The 22,164-nt window shown below is 36.7% G+C and overlaps 1 protein-coding gene across 4 annotated transcripts in view; it reads left to right on the top strand.

The window, feature by feature from the left end:
- Positions 1-22,164, top strand: part of WDR72 (WD repeat domain 72) — a 394,822-nt gene that overhangs the window by 100,115 nt on the left and 272,543 nt on the right. For 3 of the 4 annotated variants that reach the window (XM_074880505.1, XM_074880508.1, XM_074880506.1), the window contains one exon: positions 17,247-17,345. In XM_074880505.1, coding sequence (XP_074736606.1) covers positions 17,247-17,345 — 99 coding nt within the window. Of the gene's footprint in view, positions 1-17,246; positions 17,346-18,562; positions 18,625-22,164 lie in introns of those variants that run through there. The other variant, XM_074880507.1, reaches the window with a different exon arrangement.

Below are 22,164 nucleotides of genomic sequence, written 5' to 3'. Positions count from 1 at the left end.
AAAATTAACAGGCTTCTGTATAAGTGTAATTTTAAAAACTGGTTAGTTTAAAAAGGAGATAAATAGGAAAGAATGTTGTAGAAGTATACAGAATTACAAATTGTTTGATAAAAGTAAATCAACTACTCGTTCTTCTTTATCCATCGTCATAATTCACGAACATGCAGACATGCAGTTAAACTGAAAGGTTGAAGCTTTAAAAAGCTTAAAAGAAAATGTTTCTTCATGGTACCTAATGCCTCAGATTCCCCTTCAGTGAAATGGGACTGCATTTTTTTCTCCATCTCTACCAAATGTTGAAAGTTTCCGAGTTCTTAAATACTAGTTGCTAGTAAGTTAAAAATAAAATTGTATTAAAATTAGCTTATGCGAAGTAATGTAGAATTGAATAGAGCACAATAAGTTTAAGCACTAACACAAACTCTGTAGAATTTTTAATGTAGCCTCTAGACTTCAGTGTCTAAAAGACATCCTCCATAAAAGTAATTATGGTGATTTGAAAAAGACATAGAAAAGCTCCTATAGCTTTTGTAGTTCCTGTAACTAATTGTATTCATGGTGAAGTATTTAGACATCAAGAGACCCCAACCAGTTATCTTTCCTTACAAATCAGATCTCAAAAAGCCTCCAACAATGGAATTTAGAAATTTGGCCTTACATTGCTAATTCATGTAGAACTTTAGCAAATATGTAGATATATTCCTGCAAATTCATACAAGCTGCTGTAGCATACCTGAGGAATGAGATGGCAGTTTGTGGAGCTCAGACCCAGCATCCAGGGTGAAGTCAAAACTCAGGGTTTCCCAGGTCTGGAATGGGGTGGTGACCCTAGGCCATTTGCACAGTGAAATCTAACGGTGGGTGAGAGAGAGTGGACTTCAGTATACTGCTCTCTCTTCTTCGCGAACCATCTACTTTGTAACTCTTTCTGAGTGGAATGGTTCATGAAGTGATCGGGGAAAATCGTTCTTGGTCTTGCATGCTCTAGGCTTCTCTTGTACTCATTGAGGGAGGAAGGAATAAATTAGCTTGAATTTAAAAAAATAATAATAATTTAAACTTATCTTTAAATTAATTTTTGTTGACTTGTATTAAATGAGGTGCCAAACAAATGCTCTATTAAAGTATATCTCTTCAAAGTACATCCACTGAATGGGAACAATATAAACATGAAGAGGAAAGACCTTAAAGGAAATGTTAGTCAGGTATTATGTTTTATGGTTAAAGGCCATCTAGGAGAAGCAGTAAAATAATCACTGTAGTGAGGATTACAAAGTATGTCATATTACACCTCACTGTAAATATCACTCTAATTTTTTATGGCACAGATTATTTGTAAGTTTATTTTATATACTGCATAGCACTTAATTGTCACTAGATCTAAAACCCTTATCCAGGAAGCTCATTAGTTGAGCTGTCTGCGTCTGTATATCTGCCATCAGCATCTGGTGAGAGGGCTGCTGCTGACCCTGCCAGACTTGGGTCATGAGGTCAGCAGGTCTCATTTATTATTCAAAATTGCTTTCTGACCTTTTATCAGCTAGGTCAAAGAATGCTGCATTCTCCTTGGTTGAATTTTATAGTGAAATCAGTATCATGCACAGATAATATAATTACCAATTCATGTGAATCTCATCCCCCTCTCTCCAAAAACGTACTCACTTTGAGGTTGATGAAGTTCGAAGAGTTGCCTGTACAAAAGCACGTATGCTTCAAGTCCATGTGTATACCTTGTCATCCTTGTGAAGTAACACATGTAGCTTCACATCTAATTCACACTTCAAATTCTGCATCTGTTTTCCACTGTTGTGGTACTGAGACAGCAAAAGGCAGAGCTCCATAGTTAACAGATGACCTCTCATTTTTATCACTCCCATTCTTTTAAATAGATTCCTTTTCACTATTTATATATTCAGTATACATATTCAGTATATTTTCAGTAGTAACTGTATCTCTCACTTCAGCTGCACACGCGTATCAGTTGAATATCGGAGAACTTAGAAGACCTGTAAAGCAAGAAAAGCGAATAAATATGAAGGTGGATTTCCTGAGGATTAGAACAGATTCCAGAAAGAAAAAGCACTGAGAGTGCAAAATATTTTTAAAATGTTTTCTGATTACAGATGCGAGCTAGATCTAGGAAATCACTGGCCAGCATGACTTCAGTCCCAAACAGAATCAAGAAGGACGCTGGCAAAATTAACAAAGAACTGGTGACTTGAAATTTTCATTCTGTGGTGAATTAATAGGAAGCATGAATGACATTACAATAAGAAAAATGTTTTTGGAATTTTAGAACACTAAACTTTGAAAAGAAAATTAGCCATCAGATCTTAACAAGCCATACTACAATATGGAAAATTGGAAACCATAAATGGCAGATTGATTCTTAAAGGGAGCTGTGTAGTTCAGCATTATTCCTCTGGAATGATTTCATCCTTTTTAAAAGAAGGAGCCAAAGGTCACATTGGTCTTGCCCTTGAAGCAGACAATATGAGATGTCAGCTTGTGCTTTCTGACACTGCATATGATGAATAACCTTGACATAGTAATAAACAAATAACCTATATTAACGTTTATAAGCACAGTGAAGTATTAATGCAATATATATTTCAACAATATATTGTGAATATACAGCTTTCATAGAAATGGATTTCCTCTAGTAATACTCCAGTAAATTTATCGTTTGTTAAATATTGCTGTAAAATACATATTAAGTAACAGAACGTATACATATCTGAAATATGGCCAACCGTACATACATAAACTAAGAGAAGTACTTTAAACAAGCAAGCACTGAATTAAAATTATGTAAAAAACCTGAACTTCTATATTCATAGAGATACTCGAATTGTTGTGAATAGTTTATTTTTAGTGTCTTAAATACCTGTAGTCAGTTGTCTGTGTAAGTGCATCTCTGTCATAAATCAGTATTCAGTAAGGTTATCAACTGTTCTCTTCTGGTATGTCCAGTAGCAGGAAAAATAATTGTGTGTTGGTAGGATGTCAAGGTGTACATAACGTTTGGTTAGAATGAGGTGTTTTCTTCTAAGTATGTGAAGATGGGAGTCCAGTTACTGTGGGGAGAGTTATAACATAGTGTAGTCTTTTTAACAAACTCCTTCGCTTAAGGTCTTATACTCTTTATAGCTGCCTTGATGGCACATTAAGGTTTGTTGTGTTTTTGTTTTGTTTTTTTTTTTAACTGAAAATTAAACAAAGCTATTGGATATTAATGAAATACAGGCTGACATTGCAGGCTAGCCCTGTGCAGAGTTTGAAGTACAGAGCTTCTCTTGTTCATAAGTAATATCTGTATCTTGCAGTTCTTCTGTAATTTTGTCCATAATTTTTGTTTGCTTTTAACTACACACTATGCTCCCAAGTAATCTGTTTCTAGTATAGACAAGCTGTGTTGAGATTTCTCAGTATTCTTTCTGAATCTTTTAGTCATCTCCATGTACTGTTACATGTGAGTTAACCCCAAGTCCTACTCCAGCCTTTATTATTATGCAAACTCTATTATAATCATGATAAAATAAATATTCACTGTATGTGACAGTTTGAGAAACACCTTCTATCTTAACACCTGCAAAACAGCCTAGCACATATCCCTGTGTACTTTATGAAGTGAAAAAAGCATTTGTCATTTTCCTTCTGCATGTTATGGATGTTGCATGTCCATGAAAGATACTTTGGTATCAGGTGTGTGTACAGAAGAGATCGAGGCTATAGTGATAGTATCATAAAAATGTTTCAAAGGTTCTAAAATCTAGATTGGAGAAATGTGGAGAATGGCATGACATTGCTGTAGATGAAACTGCTAGTTAGAAGTCAAAAGCAATTGTACAATAATACTGCAGAGATTAAATGAGAAATGTATAGAAAACGGTACTAAATAATTAGTGAAAAAAGTTTTATCTTCCTCTTTTAACAAACATTTAACTGTGCAGAGATTTCCAGGTCTTTACAAGTATCCATCATTATTCCTGTCGTTAAGTAGGGTTAAGTGCTAGAACTAAATGAGCAAAGAGAAAGGACAGTCCCTCTGTTGTCTTGACATTGAGTGTTAAGTGCAAGTTTTTAAGAAGTGAAAAGTAAAAGAAAGAAAACTAGTATACATCCAAAAGAGTGTGCAGTCCCAAAGAAACTAATAAAAAAAATCTACTCTTTAGTGGGTGGCATTGTAAGAATAAAAAATAACACGAGAAGGAAAGTGAGCCCTGACTATTCATTTGCACTCAATAGCTGTCTTCATGGACTAAAACAAACCAAGCTGGGTCTTCTAAACCACGTTTTCACTTTCTTTTAGCTCTGAATGACTGCGTGATTCCCTTGGAATGGAGCCTGAAGTGGCAGCTGTGAATGCAACTATAAAAGTGTCAGATAGATACAGATAATGTGTTTTATAATCATACAACATGGTAATACTGCTGTGATCCCAATTCTGTAGACCTGACTTTAGCTCTTCACACTGACAGAATTATTTTAATCTGTCCTTTAGCGTTTCAGTTTTTCCTAGGAACAAAGAGTGTCTCTAAGTGAATTAACAGGCTTAGGTACTAAATGCCTTACACAAACAGCAAATCTGTACTCTTGAAGTCCAATAGGCTATATGCACTGTACATGCTCTTTCATATACTGCCACAAGAATTCTTGCAATTCTATAGCAATGTAAAAATGTAAAGTGGAGCTCTCTTGGCAGAGGTAGGCTATTCCCCTCTGGAAAACCGTTGGGCTATGGGAACAGTTCATAGCTAGAAGGTCACATGCATTTGTCAGTTGGCTGTGATAAAGGATGTGCAAAGATTGGGGTGCCTGTGAGCTTCAGTAGGCTTTGTGCATTTAATTAACATTGAAATCGAGTATTCTGCTGTGCTGCAGCTCTGTAGTCTCAACTCATTGGACTAAGAAGGCTGAGACTTTTATTTTGGAGCTGAGAGTTTATTTGGGTTATTTTGGAAAGATTAGACAGATTCTAGACTGCCAGGTATATTCTGATGAACGTGAGCTTGTCTTCTGCTCTTTTGAACATAGTTATGGAAAGTCATCTTATTTCTACAATATCTGTTCTAATCTTTTTTACATATCCGTTAGAATTTCTACACTGCTTGCTTCATCTCAGCCACCTTGGCCAAACTCAAGTTGTGGTAAGTAAGAGCAGTATAGAAGTGCACCTAGTTAATACAGAGATGAACTCAGCACCCTGAGCAGGGAGTGAGCATTCTGTGATTTATTTTACAAGAACACTGTGTTCTCTGTTAATTATGCTACAGCCATCGCACTGTGCTTTTGAAACTGCAGTCAAGGTCCTGCTGCACATTTGTACCTTTTTTTGTGCAGGAGCCCTTTTGGCATTTCCACTTCACTCATCTTACAAGCTGAAGTGCAACCTTTAGTGATCTCCTGAACAGGCAGTTTTGTTTTCTGGAACACTAAAATTGTTTTTATCCTTCCATATGTAGAGGGGTATATATGACTGTCCCTAGATTCACCTCTGATTGTGCAGACAAGCCGAGGGTTGAAAGCATATAGAAACAGAAACAAATCAACCAGTAAAAGAACAATACCAGCAAGCAAGTTTGAAGTACCTGCAGGAGACATGTAGGACACTTCCATATGGAATTTCTTGTTGAGAACTGGATCATTTCCAAATAGCCAGTATATGCCTACTTTTTCTATGTGTGAATTGGAATATAGATGTGCACAAATAAACAGTACCCTGGAACAAGTAGATTTCAGAATACCTAAATAAAGATATTCCAGATACTTTTGACTAGGTATATTGCAAAAAGCAGTAGAAGTCTTTGCTTTCAGAATTAACAAGAAACTAATGATCAGCTATCAATGAAAAATCAAATTCTAACTAGTGACTTGGCTACCATGATAATACAGCCAGTGAATGTAATGTTGTTTCACCAACCTTCATAATTTTATAGCAAATCTTGCGGTACCTTGTGTGTTTCTTTTCTGAAAGTCCCAGTTCTTATAGCAAAGTGATAATATGAAAGTATTACCTCTTACTAAAAGCAAAAGAAACCCAGAGAAAATTACATCTTCCTGAGGAATAAAGGCTCAACACCCAAAAAGGCTAATGCTTAAAAACACAAGTGAAAAAGAATCTAAATAAAACTTTTTTTTGCTTTTTTTTAAACCTCCTACCTCCGAAGACTTTGAGTTTTGTGCTGAAAGTGGGCAGTATCAAAAGTGATTGCAAACTTCTAAGTTTGGCAATATTGAGCAGCATGCTCCTGTTACATTTGACCAACCTTATTTAAGCAAAGTGCAATGAATTTGACATTTTAAAAAATTCTGCTAGTTCTCCATCTAGATTGTTTCTGCCTCACTCTCTCATGTGGCACTTGAATACACCAAAGAGAGTGTAGAAGAGCTCACACTTGTGTTACACCTTGGCTTTTCATCCCCTCATGGTTCTTAATTCCAGTAACAACATGGTCTTGCACCATGTTTCACCTATCAACAGCAGATCATCTGCATTTTTTTGAACTGTGCTTTTTAGTTCCTCACACGTGTGGTTTCACACAGCCTCTGAACCGCAGAGACACTTGTCAGTCACCTCCTTAGATGCCCATCTTCTCGGAAGTGCAGGTAGTGTCTGTCTTACCTGTTTATTACCCATCTCAGAGTGGAGGGTCCAGGCTCTTTTGTCCACTTACAGATACATCTTGCTGATGGCCTGAAGAATAAAGTTAAGGTAGGTGAATGGAGTGAAGGTGCAGTATTAGACAGGGGTCATCTTTTACCCATTAAGTACTTCACAGCTCCTTCCTTATCTACTCATTTGAGGGAGTGCCACGTTCATTTTCTGGAGATATATCCTGTGGTGCTTAAAGGGGAGAGTCTGTTTCCCAAACGTGTGTGTTTCATGCTAACTGAAACAGATGGTCCACATTCATTACCAATATAGTTACGTATCATCTATCAGTTCAACAATGCACGTTTCTGATACTTATACACATCAACAAATATTGCTTATTAATTCACAGAACAGCAAAGTCCAGATTTTGTTCTCAATTGCATCAGGAGGGAAGCTGCCTTAAAATTAATCTAGATTCATACTTCTGTAACACAGCCCAGAATCATTGTCCATATATACAAAATAGATCTCCAGCTCCCCAAAAAAGGGACAGCAACTCCTAGTAGCTGGTGTTTTGGAGAAAACACAAAATTATATAAATATTTCAGATGCTAGTTTTCTGCTCTAAACACCAGTTCACTACGAATCTTAACCACGTAAGTGGAAATCATTAATTAAATCCTGTGTAGCCAAGAATCATGCATAATGTAACATGGCTACTGCAAACAGTTCACTCCTGATCATTTAAATTTCCTTCTTGCTCTTACAGACATCAGGAGCCTGTATTTGAAATAGTCCCTGATGAGATTTTGCTTTTACATCCGTGGAGAATGTCCTTGTGCATATTTATAGGACAGAGTAGAAGGATTACATATGTGGATTTTTGCTTTTATGGTATTAACTGTAATCATTTTAAAACTACATACCTTGGCACAATACGATCACATATGCACACCTCAAAAATCTTTTGACTCTATGGAGAATAAGTGGCCTAATGCTCTAAGCCTTTAAGTAATAATACTATGATTGTGTCATGTATGTGAGATAGCCACTTTTAAATTGAACTTGCAATTCCATCTGAAAAATAGGATTTCCATATCTTCTATTAATTTTTATGAAGAGGATTTTAGTAAGCAGCCCACTCTGTAGGGCCGTGTTATTTCTATTGTGCTGTCATGTTAGTGGTGAAAATAGATAGGTTACTACATCAGTACTGCTCATGTTCAAAAAGGCAATTTGTTTAAAGGACAGGGACAGAAGAAGAAGGAATTTGACTTCACAAATTAAAAACTGCACAGCAGTTTCACTGCAAACCATCTACTAGTCATACAGTACTGTCCAATTAATCCATTACTCTTAGAAGAGGAATCCCTGTATATCCAGGTACAATCCTTGCCAAATATCTGGACACAATCATAGGCTTTTAGGATTACAAGTAACATAATAAAGGATAATGATCAAAAATTAAGCACACCCATACAGAATGCTTGGGTTAACTGGGCCTGCCATGTGCACTATAAGGCAGCAGTCTATTAGGTTTAAAGTGAGATTAAGGAGTTGTGTAACCTGCAATTATGCTGGTTTTCATTAAAAAAATAAGATGATTGGGCTCAGTAGGGCCCTTCCTTATATTTACCTCTGTTTAATTGGATTGGGAACTGCTTAAACATCTTTGAGTTGAAGCTTATAAGAAGATGATCCCAGCTGTTTTTCGAAGCTTAAGACAGCAGGCAGACAACATGATCATGTCAAGACTCATACTAAAGCCTTAATCCTACTTTTTCATCAACTAGCACTACAGCTGAGTCTTTAACCTCCTAAGTACTAAATGTGCTTTGGATTTCTCACAATACATTTTCTGTCAAATGTTATTGTCTAATAATATTAATTTTTGCTTCCTTTCTGAGAAGGACTTTAAAGAATAGTCTCGGTCTATCTGAATTTGGAGAGCTATAGTGTAAGCCTGTATTTTCAGTCCTTTTAAAAATACAATTTATAAGCTTGCACCTATTGAAGTCTGTTATTCTCTATGGAGGTGAGGAATTGCATTGACCTGTACCTCACCTTGTTATAACGTAAAACCCAGTATATTGGTAACTATTGTTCATTGTACATGTATTACTAGATTGAAAATAGTTGTATTTTCAATAGGAAAGAAATGGCAACAGCTTTAGTTTTATTCAGGTCTTTTTCCTAGGAAGTGTTAGTGTGACCAAAAGAAATTTTCAGATTCCTAGCCTCAAAACTTGCTAACCATAGCATTATTTAGTTTGATAATCCTGGAGTTGCATAAAGATTAAATGTTCTAATGAGTTTTTCCTGCATCTATTAATAGTATCCATGCAATGCAGTAATCTCCTCTCCTCAGTCTTTTTCTCTTTTTCTTTTTCTTTTTCTTTTTCTTTTTCTTTTTCTTTTTCTTTTTCTTTTTCTTTTTCTTTTTCTTTTTCTTTTTCTTTTTCTTTTTCTTTTTCTTTTTCTTTTTCTTTTTCTTTTTCTTTTTCTTTTTCTTTTTCTTTTTCTTTTCTGTCGGGTAGTGCTCCGATTTGTCCTAGTGACACAGGGCTGCCAGCAGGAAAGCAAGCGTAGTTAATGCTCAGCTGCTCAAACCAGTCAAGCAAGCTAGCAAGTCCCAGCTGTGCTACTTGATGTTTTTTGATTGCACCTAGTCCTCAATCTGTGAACTGTTTTCTGGACTTAGATTCATCAAGCTCTGCCGCTTTAAAAACTCATGCAGGCAGGCATCCTAGGATATGCCATTATAAGCTGCTGCCAGGGGATCTTCTAGGAGATAAATGGAATCTGTGTGAAGTAAATTAGTGTGAACCAGTCAATCTGTGTGTCAGCCTTGAGCCACATCCATGGGTAACTAGCTTGCTGACTGAAAAGTCCACTGTCTTTTGCCAATCAGAGGTCTCAGCCACCAGGAAGCAGTCCTATACAACATTAGTTTCTTGGAATAATGCCTGTTTGACCAGCTAGTGAAACTCTTCAGTATACAGTACTGTTCTGCCTGAGTTTACTTATTGCTTACAATTGAACTGAAAATCTTTTAAAGTCAGATAACATTTTAACAGTAGGGAGCATCACAGAAATGTCTTGGAAATAAGTACTTCCACTTTCATACAGCAGCCATTCAGCAGAGTCATGCTGTGCTGCAGTTGGCTTTACCTCCCTATCAGTAATACATCTTCAAGGCCATAATGCAAAAGAATAACAATAATCTGGCCAGAAGAGGTTAATAAAGAGACTCTGTGTATATTTTTTTTCCCATGGATTAAGCTATTTGAACAGCTTTGATCGAGAGAAGGGAAGAGCGTGCAAGCTCTAACATTCACATTATGCACAGGGATATGTCAGTGCCATAACCGTGCTGCACACTTTTGTTTCATTTTGGTTTTAAAAGCAAATTGAGGCAATCTACAGCTATAATTCCTCTGTAGAAATGGACTGAACCAGAATCCTCTAAAAATTCCCTGATTAATGAATTTAGACTTGAATATCAAATCAGTCTACTGTCACGAAAATAATAATGTCAATACTGTCAATAATGCAATTTTAAATATACAAAATATGTCTTTGTTTGTTGTTTTTATAGAAGCCACTGACATGCTGATAGGCAGTCCTATCTGCAACATGTACCTTCCCACACTAGGGTTCTAATATGTAGAAAATGGGAAATTTTGCTATATATATTTTTAGAAAATTGGATGGGTGAGGAGATGCTATATACTTTAATTTTAAAAATAAACTAATTATCTAGTAACTACCAGAACTGAAATTTGGCCTTCTTTACTAATTCCTGTAGAAATTGTTTTTCTGTTGCATCCCAGTTACTGGTTGAAAAAAAATAATGAGAGAGGGATAAATAATCTTGATCAAATGTGATCAAATAATTTAGTCTTACACCATATTTGGTTAAAATATGCACTACCACACATTTAGGGAAATTGGAAAAAATAAATTTGGGTTTTCTAGCCAGAGAGGACATCAAGAAGAAAAAGCAGTGTATAATGATTGAAGAATTAATTAAAGACAGTTTGAAGTTACATTTTCCTTTTTAAAATCCTCCTAAGTTTTGCAGAAGCATATGCTTCAGAGCTGTGCAGTAAACGTTGTGTGGGATTTTATGGGAAAGTATTTTATTTCTTGCAGCAGAACCCACTGAGACAAATTTAACTAGTTAGGTGTTTTATTATATATACTACACAGAATACATGGACGGATTCTGGTATAAATCACAACTGAGATCAAGACAACTGCTTTAAAATTGAGTGAATGTTTCATTGCACTAATGAAACAAAAATGGGATGTCCTTTGAGAGCATAATTTGTAACATGGCATTATATTTTAGTTGAGAGAAGTAGGGAAGTCCCTCTGGGTGAATAAAACTTCAAGGTATATTGGGAAAAGAATCACTGAAAATTTCAGTTTTCCTGTCTGGAGTAATGCTGTCCTCATAGATATGGGGAGGGGGGAAAATGGAGTTTCAGGAGTTTTTGAATTTAAAATATGTGAAAACCTTAAAAGAAATTTCATACAGAAGGAAAAATGTTCTTTGGTTGCATGCAACTGACTTAGCGAGCGGAATGAGCTTCCTTTGCATGGGACTTCACAGAGTGCAAGAGCAAGCTCAGGCTTCCCCAGGTGCATGGGTTAGTATTTCTGCAAACTGAGCTCTGCAATGTAATATTAGGTCCTACTTCTGCATTCAATGTAATGGATTTAAGTTACTGTAGCTTCCAGTTTGACTTGTCCATACTGGCTTATTTCAAGGACAGTTCCAACTTCTATATGCTGCAGCATTCACTTTATAATAATGTGTTTCTCCAGGTTAATTTCTTAATCTCTCTTTTTAAAATTAAAATGTAATGAAAACTGGGCCAGCATGATATTTAATCATCAGAAGATAACAACCAGCCATTTCAATTAAATGACAACTACATACATCAGTGCAGGTTTTTGTAAATGACACTAAAAATTATGAAATGACCAGCAACTGATGTCTTCTGTCAGTGAGATGAATTAGTGGTTTATATGGCCTGAGAAATGGTCTGGAAAAAAAAATAGGGTTCAATTCAATAAGGACGAGAGCAAGGATCTAGACTGAGGTAGGATTAATCTTCTGCAAAGAGACAGGATGGGGAAGAAACAGCAAGGTAACAGTTTCTCAGAAGAGAATCTGGATCACAAACTGAGCATGTGTCAACAGTGTTCCTGCTGTGGCAACAAAGGCAACTGCCATAGCAGGCTCTGTAGACGGGAGTAGCACCTGTAAAACCTGTGAAGTAATCCTCGTGTGGTGCTCGGCACTGGTGCCATCAGGGGCACGTCCCCAGCCTGTGTGACTCCCTGCCCGCTGGCACCGTAACGGCGACACACGTGCTCTGTGCTGGCTGGTGTAACTTCACTATCTGCTTTTTCTGTTTCTAGATGATTGTGGTGAGTGCTGCTAATATTTCACTTGCCGTTTCACGACCATTTCCTGCATTTCTTATAATATTAGTGAAATAATTGTATCATTTTAAGTTGGCATCAAAATACATGGAAAAAGCTAAGTAGGATAGTAATTCTCAACCTGGAAAAGAGATAGTTGAAAGAGGATAAAACAAAGGACTGTCCAGTCAGAAGCATCATGGAGAGATTGTGCAGGGCTCGTACACGTGCCTTTTCTCATACAAGAATAAGTTTCACATTAAGCTAATAGGGACATGTGCGAACAAACAAGAGGAGATGCCTACCTGTGTGGTGAAACAACAGAGCTTGCTATGGTCAGGCAAGTTAGGGTGTAAGATGTTAAGGATGCGAAAATTCTACATGTTTAAGGGAAAACTGGAGAAGTTTGTGGAACAGAAATCTACTGTGAGTTATTAAATGTAAAAAAAAAGTTTTGGAATTCCCTGAGTTTCAAATTGGAATTTAGGAGAAATTTCTGGTGAAATATTACTGTATGGTTGTTGGACTCTTACACTGATGATATTTGGTCTCAGCAAGCACAGCTGTTCTTATGCTTTTTATGATATCTATGAAATGTGCTTTTTAAAATAGTACTTCAAAACATTTCTTGCCCAGCTCTCCATCAAGCTTCTTAGGTATAATACAGTAAGTGCCTGTAGATCCTATACATCCCAGAAGTGGCATTGCAGCACGATTGTTTTATCCATTTATTGAAAATAAGAACAACCAGCATTTTGTTTTCCTTTACAGCTTTTTTCATGCAGTTTTATTTAGATGCAGGCTGCTTTGTGTTCTGTATTGCACCTTAAGTATATTTATCACCTATATCCTAAATTGCCTCATATTTTTGATTGAAAAATAATTTTTGTTGCCCTATCTGCTTGTCTTGAATGACAAATAAATTCTTGTTTTCCCTGCAGACAGACTGTCTTTGAGTTACTAATCCACCTTATCAATAGCAAAGGCATCTTATCAGAAAACGCTAACTGGTTTATTCACCTGTGTTATGCAAACTTCTTTCTCCAGTGTGTCTGCCCTCTGAAAATTGCTATGCAGAGCACGTTGTTTAGACTTTAGTGGGTAATATTTCCAGAGTGAAATAAGGCTTTTCAGAGTTTAAACAGAACATGTAGAAATAAATGATAGTGATGAGTTGTTGCTCTAATTAGCAATTAGTGTATATTCACAAAGAATGGCTTGTCATTTAACAGTTCATTCACTCAAAGAGTGTTCCTACTTAGTCTAATCACCAGTCTTGATCTCTTTTTGGAAATAATTTGGTTTTATTTTTGGAAGTTGAAATATTTTGAAAGTATTTGCACAAATGTTTCATTGAATACTATGATCTTATGACATTCTTTTACTATTCTAAATTCCATACCTTTTTTTTTAATGTTTTTTTTTCTGTTTCAATAATCTAGAAGAATGAGTATCAAGTTCAGTAAACAACTCTTAAGAGCTTATTAAGATGTATCAGAAAAATTACCACAATTCTCAAGATTGATCCTGTACAATGAAGATTTATGTCATTCTTACATGCTGAGTTCAAGGTCATTTGCTTCAATGAGATCTGTCCTTTTACCTTACTTTCATGCTAACAAATGTAATTTCTACTGTCCATGTAATAATTGAAATTACATTGCACTGAATAGAAAGAAAATATCATTGAAGTTATATCAGAAATTGTTTCTTAACTTTTTCTCTGACTTGTAGATTTGGAGATTATTTATACTCCAGACATTTACATCACTTTGGCTACACAAATTAGCTTTCAAATGGAAGCAAAAGTAATTTTAAGGTCCATTTAAACACAAAGTAGGACAGAGTATCCTCAGAATGAATAAAGATCACACTGTTTATGTTTAAATAACTTAAATTCCATCAGCATCCTAGGTATAAGCAATTCAGAATAATATTTCCCCTATTGACATTTGAGCATAAAATCCTGTTCCCCTAAGGGAAAATACAATAAAGTAGGTGTCAGCATTGCGATTTTTCTGTTTTCTTTTTCATGATTATATAATGCCATTTTTTACTTTCACTCTTTATTTGGGCCAGACTGTTCTTTCCTTATTTTTAACTTTTCAATTCCCTTTGTTATTTTATGATATTTTTAAGGAACCTTCCTGTTCAAATTGAGCATATAACATGTGATGTTTTAAAAAAGAAAGATCTGAAGGTCTCTGCCTAGGTCCCTTTCTTGCTCATGCGTACACTCATTATGTAACTTCATCAACTAGGGTATTGTGAAGTTTATTTGCCTGAGTTTTATCTAGGGAGGCATGTGTACATCTGAGTAAGTGACAAGGCTAAGATACACATCCCTCACTTGCACCAGTGACCTGATCCTAGCCTGTCCCAGCCTGTCTCCTGGTTTTCTGAAATAAGCACTTTCCTCCCTTCACTTTTTCCTGCTGAACCTCGTTCTCCAACAGCTCTTTTTATGCAAGTTGTCTAGAGGTCCGCTTCCCTGTCCCATGAAAACTCTTTCCATTCGTGCTATCCACTCCCTTTAAACTGTTCCTGATGACTTCTAGTCATCAACTATTAGTGTGTGTTTCATCACTGATTTTTGTAATTTGTCAGCCATATCAGCATTGTCTGTGAACCCTTTTTTCCTCATTTTTGTTTGTCTTGGCTTTCAATGGCTCCAACCTCTCCCAAATCTCCGCAATCTCTACTCAAGCTTATCACCTGGAGATCTTCCTGCTTTGTCCAAGGATCTTGCCAGCCTGTCTTGGTTTCTTTCATGCTCATTTCACACCTTCCTTCTGATGTATCTCATTGGTGTATGGACTTGCTTCTAGCTGTCTTTTATTCATTATGTTCCAAGTTACTTCTCAGCTGAACCTGGTACCTTCCCTAAAACACTGCTCAGCTCTGCTTTGTTATAAAATCAAGCAGGTTAGTTTAAATTATATGACTTATGCTGACATGGTCTGGGGCAGAGGGAGAGCACTTGAACAGGCTTGTCCTAGTCCCATTCAAGAGCAATTACAGCACCGACCTCCAGCAAGGGAAGTATCTGCCATCTCCTAACTGGGACTGATGGTTGGTGCCATGAAAGCGTCTCCCCTTCTTGATTCACTGAGAGTTCTTTACTGGCTGAAAACACACCATTTGTTTTGAAAGGCTGATTGTAAATTTTTGCTCACTGCTATGTTTTTTAGAGAGGACAGCTCTTGTGATTTTTCTCTTTCTCTGCAGAACTATAGCCGTACTTTTGTTTTCTCCCTTTTATCACAGTATACTCTGTTGGAAATTTTCCTATTGCTCTACTTCAGCGTAGTTCTGACTTTTAAATCCATGCAGCAGTAATGACTCAATCTATCACTCAGCACAGTGGAGCTGACTGCTTAATGGGAAGAACTGTTTTAGAAAGAACGTTCTAATAAATCTGGCACAAAACAATTTTTTTGAAAATATAATATGCACACTTCTATTTTCCAATTTTTTTTTTTGTTGAAGTAGGAATTCTGGCCTTCAGTTAGTGTATTTGAAAATTATTTAAATGTTGTAAAAATCAGAGAAGAGCACAGACATCTTTGAAGACATTTCTTCCTGAACATATCATTTTGTTTTCATGTTTGAACAAGAACATTTGTTTGTTGTAAGTTGTTCTTCAGCGTCAACTCACCTCATGCAGATTATCATGTCAACACTTCCTTGGTAGAGACAAGAACTAGGACTCCTCTTCATGTGGATAAGTTGACCATTGATACAAGTCTACTGGGTTTTTGTAAGCTTAGAAATTTACCCACTGTTCCTGCTTTACCTGGGCAGGGTTTTATATCCTGGTTGGTTGCCATCCAAGGCAGAATTTTTAAGCTAAATTTATTGGCTTTTTTTTTTGGGGGGGGGGTAAAGGCATGATGTCACTATCATAGATTTTATTATTTATTATGTTTTAATGTTGCATTTTCAAGGATCTGATTCCACAATTGTATTGAAGCCCTGATTGTTTCAAATGGACTCTGTAGATGCAGGAGTCGAGAATGATGGAACCTTTTGGCGACCTGGGATCAATAGCTGCAAACTGATGGAAAGTGCAGAGCACTGAAGTGGAATATGTGTCTTTTAGCTCTTCCTGTCTGAATAATGCCCTGAGGCCTTGTTGATTCACTCATAATTTTGGAAAATTTAAATGGGTGTTTAAATAATTCTTCAGCAAATATTCATTTGGTCAAAAAAAAATCCATCAAAAAGTTTAAGGGAACAAATTTCTTGTTCTGAAAACAGGACAAAACTACACTGAGACTGTGTATAGCCATTGGTATCCCCATCCACATGGAAGTTTGGAACCTTGCTTAGTTTTCTAGATATTAGAAAAGAATTAACTATTTTCTAGTCACCACGATTTTCCTAAGAAATGGGACCAGCTAAGAGTTTTAATGGGACTGATAAAATGAGATCTAGTCTTTCCTGTGCTATTCTATAATATATTGTTTAATAATTGTACTTCAAGCTATATTGGTGGCTCTATATGGAGATACGGAGCAGAAGAGAGGGAAATGGACATTGACAAGGGAAGTAACTCTCTTCTTCAGGAAAACTTATATGGGATTTGTTCAAAAGCCAAGTGAATTAAAAAGTCACATACAGACAAATAATTGTTTCCATGAAGATATTTTCCTTTTCTGAAATGAAAGTGGTTTTAGCAATTAAGTAAAAGAAGAACTCAAAGTTGGTAATCTCTAAGTCTGGTTTTTACTGCACTTTGGAATTATCACTCATTTTATTACATATTCTAGCTTGTTATATACAACATATTTTCATCTTAAAATGAAAACCATTCCTCTCCCTGGTGAATGACTCCAGTAATTACAAAACCACCTAATTGATCTTTTATATTGGTTACTGGCTTCTTTGGTGAAAGACACAAGCACTTTTTATGGTTTCTAAATTATTTTATTATGTTAGGATACCATAAGAAAAAAATGTTTTTTAGTTCAGATGGATCACATTTAAGCCAATGCCTCAAACTTCTCCCTGAATGAATTCTTGTCTGTAGATTTTTCAGCTGTGCTATGGTTGTGTATAAGTACTCTGAGTTTCTGTTTTATTTCATTCTATTATTTGTGTTTACAAATTATGTCTTCAGCATTGAATGCTCTGCAGAAAATCAGGAAGTGTTTGTTTCTGAATACGTTACATTTCTCCCTCCCCCTGATTTCATTCTTTATTGCTCCAGTCAGTGCGCTGAAGCATGACAAGAGCTCAAACTCGGCAAACTTCCAAGATGTGGAGGATACGCCTGACAGATGTGTCTTGGAAGAGTCTGAGAGTCCAGGTGAGAGGCATTTAAAGACAATCACCAAGTATCAAGTGATAAATCTGACACAGCTTTTGGGTCTGTAAAAAAAGCACATTGTAATGCTGTTTCCTTTTTAGCAGCTGTGATGTCAAATTAATGGTCACCTCCAGGGGTCACAGTGTGGAGCTGTTATCCTTTCCTCTTTCATCAAGAATTCAGGTCTTAGAAAGGATAAAGGCTTTATGACCAAAAAGAAAGCTGACACTACTAGTTCATTATAATTAGTTTTGGACTACACTGCTTACTTAATATATGTACAATGTCTGACCCTTTGAAGGTAGCATGAGATTATGAAAAATTAGAAAGACTGTATATACTGCAGTTGAATGTAGTGGCGGACATTCAAACACTGTATCTCTGGAGGAAAGCAAATTGGTGGCGTTAAATAGCTTGATTCTTTAAATCAGCTCACAATCATTATTTCATTTTAATGGCTCTTAACATTGATTCAGCTAAATACAGGAACATCCATAAAGTGCATCCTTTTTGGTGACTAAAAGATTTATCTTCATGTAGTTTCATTATCTTTCTTGTTATGGAACATCTAAGAAATTTATTAAATGAATCCCAAAGGGAAGGAATTAAATATAAAGTGTATCGAGTCACAGCTGATTAAAAACATTCTGTGCAACTAAATACTAAGATCTTTTAAGCAAACTGCGAGCTTTACCCACATACACCATATACGTAACCTGCATGTAGTCCTCATTAGTGAAAGAGTTAAACATCTTTCTTCACTTGATATTTTCCTTCCCTGCTTTATCTGGTTTCTGTGTACCCTCTTGCATCTTTGTGTGCTGATCCGTGTATCATATTTTTGATTCATTGTCTCTGTGGCCTGTCAGCTTAGTTAAGAGATTTCCAAATCTTGCAGCCTGTGCTGACAGGGGGCAGCTGCCAACAGTCCCCTGATCCTTCCCCAAGGAACACTGCTGAGATTTAATTTTCAGTCAAAGGGTGCAGTCTGAAATCCATGTCAGGTCCCCTAAGTCATCTCAGAACCCAGATAGGACCCATGTCTGGGGGATTATATTTCAGCACACTCCACTCTTCCAAGATTCCTTGGGAGTTCAACTGCTGTCATATACCTGATTTGAACTACATTCCCTTTTCATCTTTTCCACTGAAATGAACACCAGTATATGTTAGAATAATTGAAACCAATGAATTGTAAATCTGTATTCATTTTAAAGGCACATAGGCTTGGACTCAATGCTGTACAGAAGAAACCAGCATGAGATTTCGAAAGAAATAGCTAATCTACTCGGGAAGGAGCCAAGTTTAATTCCTTACTGCACCTACAATCTGAGGTGCATGGCACCTCCTTCAGAAACTGTTTATAGTCCCTTCAACAGTGATTATGGGCAAAAATATGGATTGTCTAAATTCTGATCTGTTCTGAAGTGCGAAAGAATTAAAACGAGGTGACACTAAACTGTTCAGGTGAGAATTAATGTACCTTTAAGATAACATTAATTTAAGCCTTAAATTAATTCTGTGTGGCAAAGTGCACACGTTTAAATGGGAACTTGAATATCCAGTTCTGCACTCTGCATATCTATATGAAGTAATGGAAAGAATAAAAGCCTGTCAGGAGGTGAATATTGACTGGCAAAAATACATGTTGATAAAGCATCTAAACTTAAAAACCGAGTTTCATTCGGTCCATCTGACATCATTAAACTAGTAATAAACAATGAATTACTCTGGCTTTTGTTTCTGCCCATTCCTGCATTTTAAGACATCTTGTCTTATAGGTCTGAAAACCTCAGGAGATTTCACTACTGGTCTCACTGCTTTCCACTGAGAATTTGTGGCTTGGTTGTCATGGAGACATCGTATTTCTCCAAGAATTGCTCATATTGATCCGTGGACAGGCGTAAATGGCCAGGCGAATGTGAGGAGTAAAGGGGGTTGGGCAGTACTATAAAATGACCAGAGGTTATGGGTCGGAAATAAGCTCATAGCAAACACTTAGGTAAAGAGAAAGAAACAGTTTCATTTTGTTTCAGGATTCCGTTTTTGCACTTTATGCCATTGTCTTCTTTCACTATAGACTGAAAGAAACTTGTTAGTCACTTGTCATGTCAGATCTTTGGTGCTTGTCCTGACACAGCTGTCAGCCTTCCAGCTCTGAGCAGTTCAGGGACACACAACAAAGAGCTAGGAACATGAATTATTTATTGCTCCTTGTGTGGATGAAATTCTGTGATAAGAAATTAAGACACTTCTGCCAGAAGTGCTTGTTTGAAAGGAAAGATTTGGTAACACAATACATTTACTTAAAACTTACTGCTTACTTTTAGTAACAAACATTGAAACAATAATATGACATGCAGCTGGCTATGATTTTCTCTAGTATTTCTCAAGTACTTTAACTTTGAATCGTATCTTGGAATTTGAGAGTGCCTGGGAGGTCAGCATTTGGTATGGTGAAAACTGTAACTTTAGAATCTCTCCCACACATAGTCAAAGTCCAGGCAAACTTACATACTTCATTTATAAGTTTTTATTAAAAAGTCTATGTACATGTTTTGCAAAGTCTCTTGTGCTTCACTTACAATATGTTGTTATATGTGCAAAAGAGATGTTAAGGGATATATTGATTTTATTATCTCTTCTGATGAGGAAAAGGTGAAAATATGACCATACACCTACAAGGATTTCCAGCTCTTCCTAGAAGGGGTTCTTTCTTACAACTTCTACCAGAATCAGGAAGGCTATAGAGCAGCTGTTAACAGGCGGGTCTGTGCATTGTGTTTTCTAATGGTGAAAGTTGCAGTCTCTAACCTTGACGTTAGACTGAGAGTTATTTTCAAAGTGATCTTAATTTTCTAAAATCACATAAAGCTTACTCTGCTTATTTGACTTTCCCATTTTCTATATGTCTGCACATGGTCTCACTGCTCTGGATGTGGGCCTCCAGCAATTGTAGAAAAAGGCATATACTCAGACGAATAGCAGGAATCCATTGGACTACCCAAGACACCAATCTGAGATTTACCTGTGATTTCTTGTGTTCAATGCGTGATCTGAACTACTCTCAGATAGGTAATGAAACCCCTCAACCTGCACTTTTCTCTTGGATAATTCACAGTAAACACTTTTCACGTGTGATGGACACAGGTAAATATCAGACTGCAGTTCCTTGTCTAAGTGAAATGGATTTTAGTTGCTCCCTTCATGTGCCTATAAGCTGCCATTATCTGTGATAGTGGCTCATGTCTGTTTTAGCCCCCACACAGAGGAGATGCTGGGCTTCTCTCCCAGATGCCTAATAGTAGGTTTATCACTGCCATTTTCCCCACATGCTGAGGACTACTTCTGTTTGACATGCAAAGCCTTGGCTTTTCAAACTTGTCTCTGCTCTGGCCTTGAATATAATAATCAGATAAGAATTACAACAGCTTTTTGTAGAACTTGACTTTTAATCATATCAACCCCCCATAAAGAATTCACTATCCCTTAGAGTGCTTCTTTAATATAAATAATTATTCCCAGCAGTGTTTTTCATTTTACGAGACAAATTTTCCACATTTAGGGAAACCGAGAAAGAGGCTGGAACTGCATGAACAGGGGTGTGTAAGTTAGACTTCTAGGTCTGACCTATTCACCCAAGTTTTCTCGTACAAACAATGGTGGAAAATTCACACCTCCAGAGAACAGATCATCTTATCCAAAGGGAGTTGCTTGAGATGGGTTTTAAGGGGATTGAAAATGCTCTGAATTTTGTCAGTCAAAATCTAAGAGGATTTTAGCAGGACTTGACACAACTTGAGGGGTCTTAGCTTTCATATGTGGTGCAATCCCACTAAGGAGGGTTCTGCAAGTATAGCACTTATGAGAAAAAGGAATAGATTTGAGCTGAAGTCACAAGAAACGATGTAGGTACAGATGCCCCTTGCCTCTTATTTCCTCCAACAGAGATTGCAGTAGAGTAAGCAATAGACTATTACTTCACTTAGTAATAGAGGGAGATCGAGCCTCCCTAATGGAAGATTGAGTTGGAAGCTGCAGGCGGAAATTACAGAGTGTTTTCTATCTTTTGCATGAAAACCATATAAAAGGTAAGAACCCTATATGCTTATGGCCTTCAGTAGCCAGACAGTCTCTGCCTGAGTCAACAGGTCCCTTCTGCAGCTCATGATCTCTCCCATCCCTTCATTCCAAGAACATTAAATTTTTCCCACTTCATTTTTTGACTTTTCAGGACAGAATGATAATTTTAGGTGTATGACAGATAATAGTGAAAATCTGAGCAGTTTTCACAGTCTTGCGTAGTTGCTTGTCCTAGATAGACCTTGTCATAGAGGTAGAAAAGATCTCTGTCTTGAGAGACAGAACTGCAGCAAATAGAAATGGGAATGTATCAAGAACAGAGATTCTTATTAGCCACAGTGTGCTTAAAAATACGGCACTAAAATTGTGACTATCTTGTTACCAGGCAAGTTATAATTACTCTATTGAATATTCACTTACCAGCTCCAAGCTCCATCCACTGGAGAGTATGTTACTTAAATCAGCACTGTGTCACCTATATGGCTGTTGATCAGTACACAGGCAGAATGTGGAAGTAAATATTCAGTAAATTTCTAAGTATTCTTTTTCTGTATTTGCATCATTATGAAAAGTAGTTAGGAGTAAATGAGTGATTCAGGAATGCAGTGCTGGAGGTTGCTGCTGCTGATGATGCATGAAGCAGGAAGGGAATGGAATGTAGGGGCAGCCCACTGATCACAGGCACTGACAGCCCTGCTGCTCAGCAACTGTGTACAAAATGTTAGTGCCTAGGAAT

This window comes from Strix uralensis, chromosome 11, assembly GCF_047716275.1.
Source record: "Strix uralensis isolate ZFMK-TIS-50842 chromosome 11, bStrUra1, whole genome shotgun sequence".
Classification (NCBI taxonomy): domain Eukaryota; kingdom Metazoa; phylum Chordata; class Aves; order Strigiformes; family Strigidae; genus Strix; species Strix uralensis.
The sequence above is the reverse complement of the archived record's forward strand: the minus strand, read 5'-3'. Positions and strand labels throughout refer to the sequence as shown.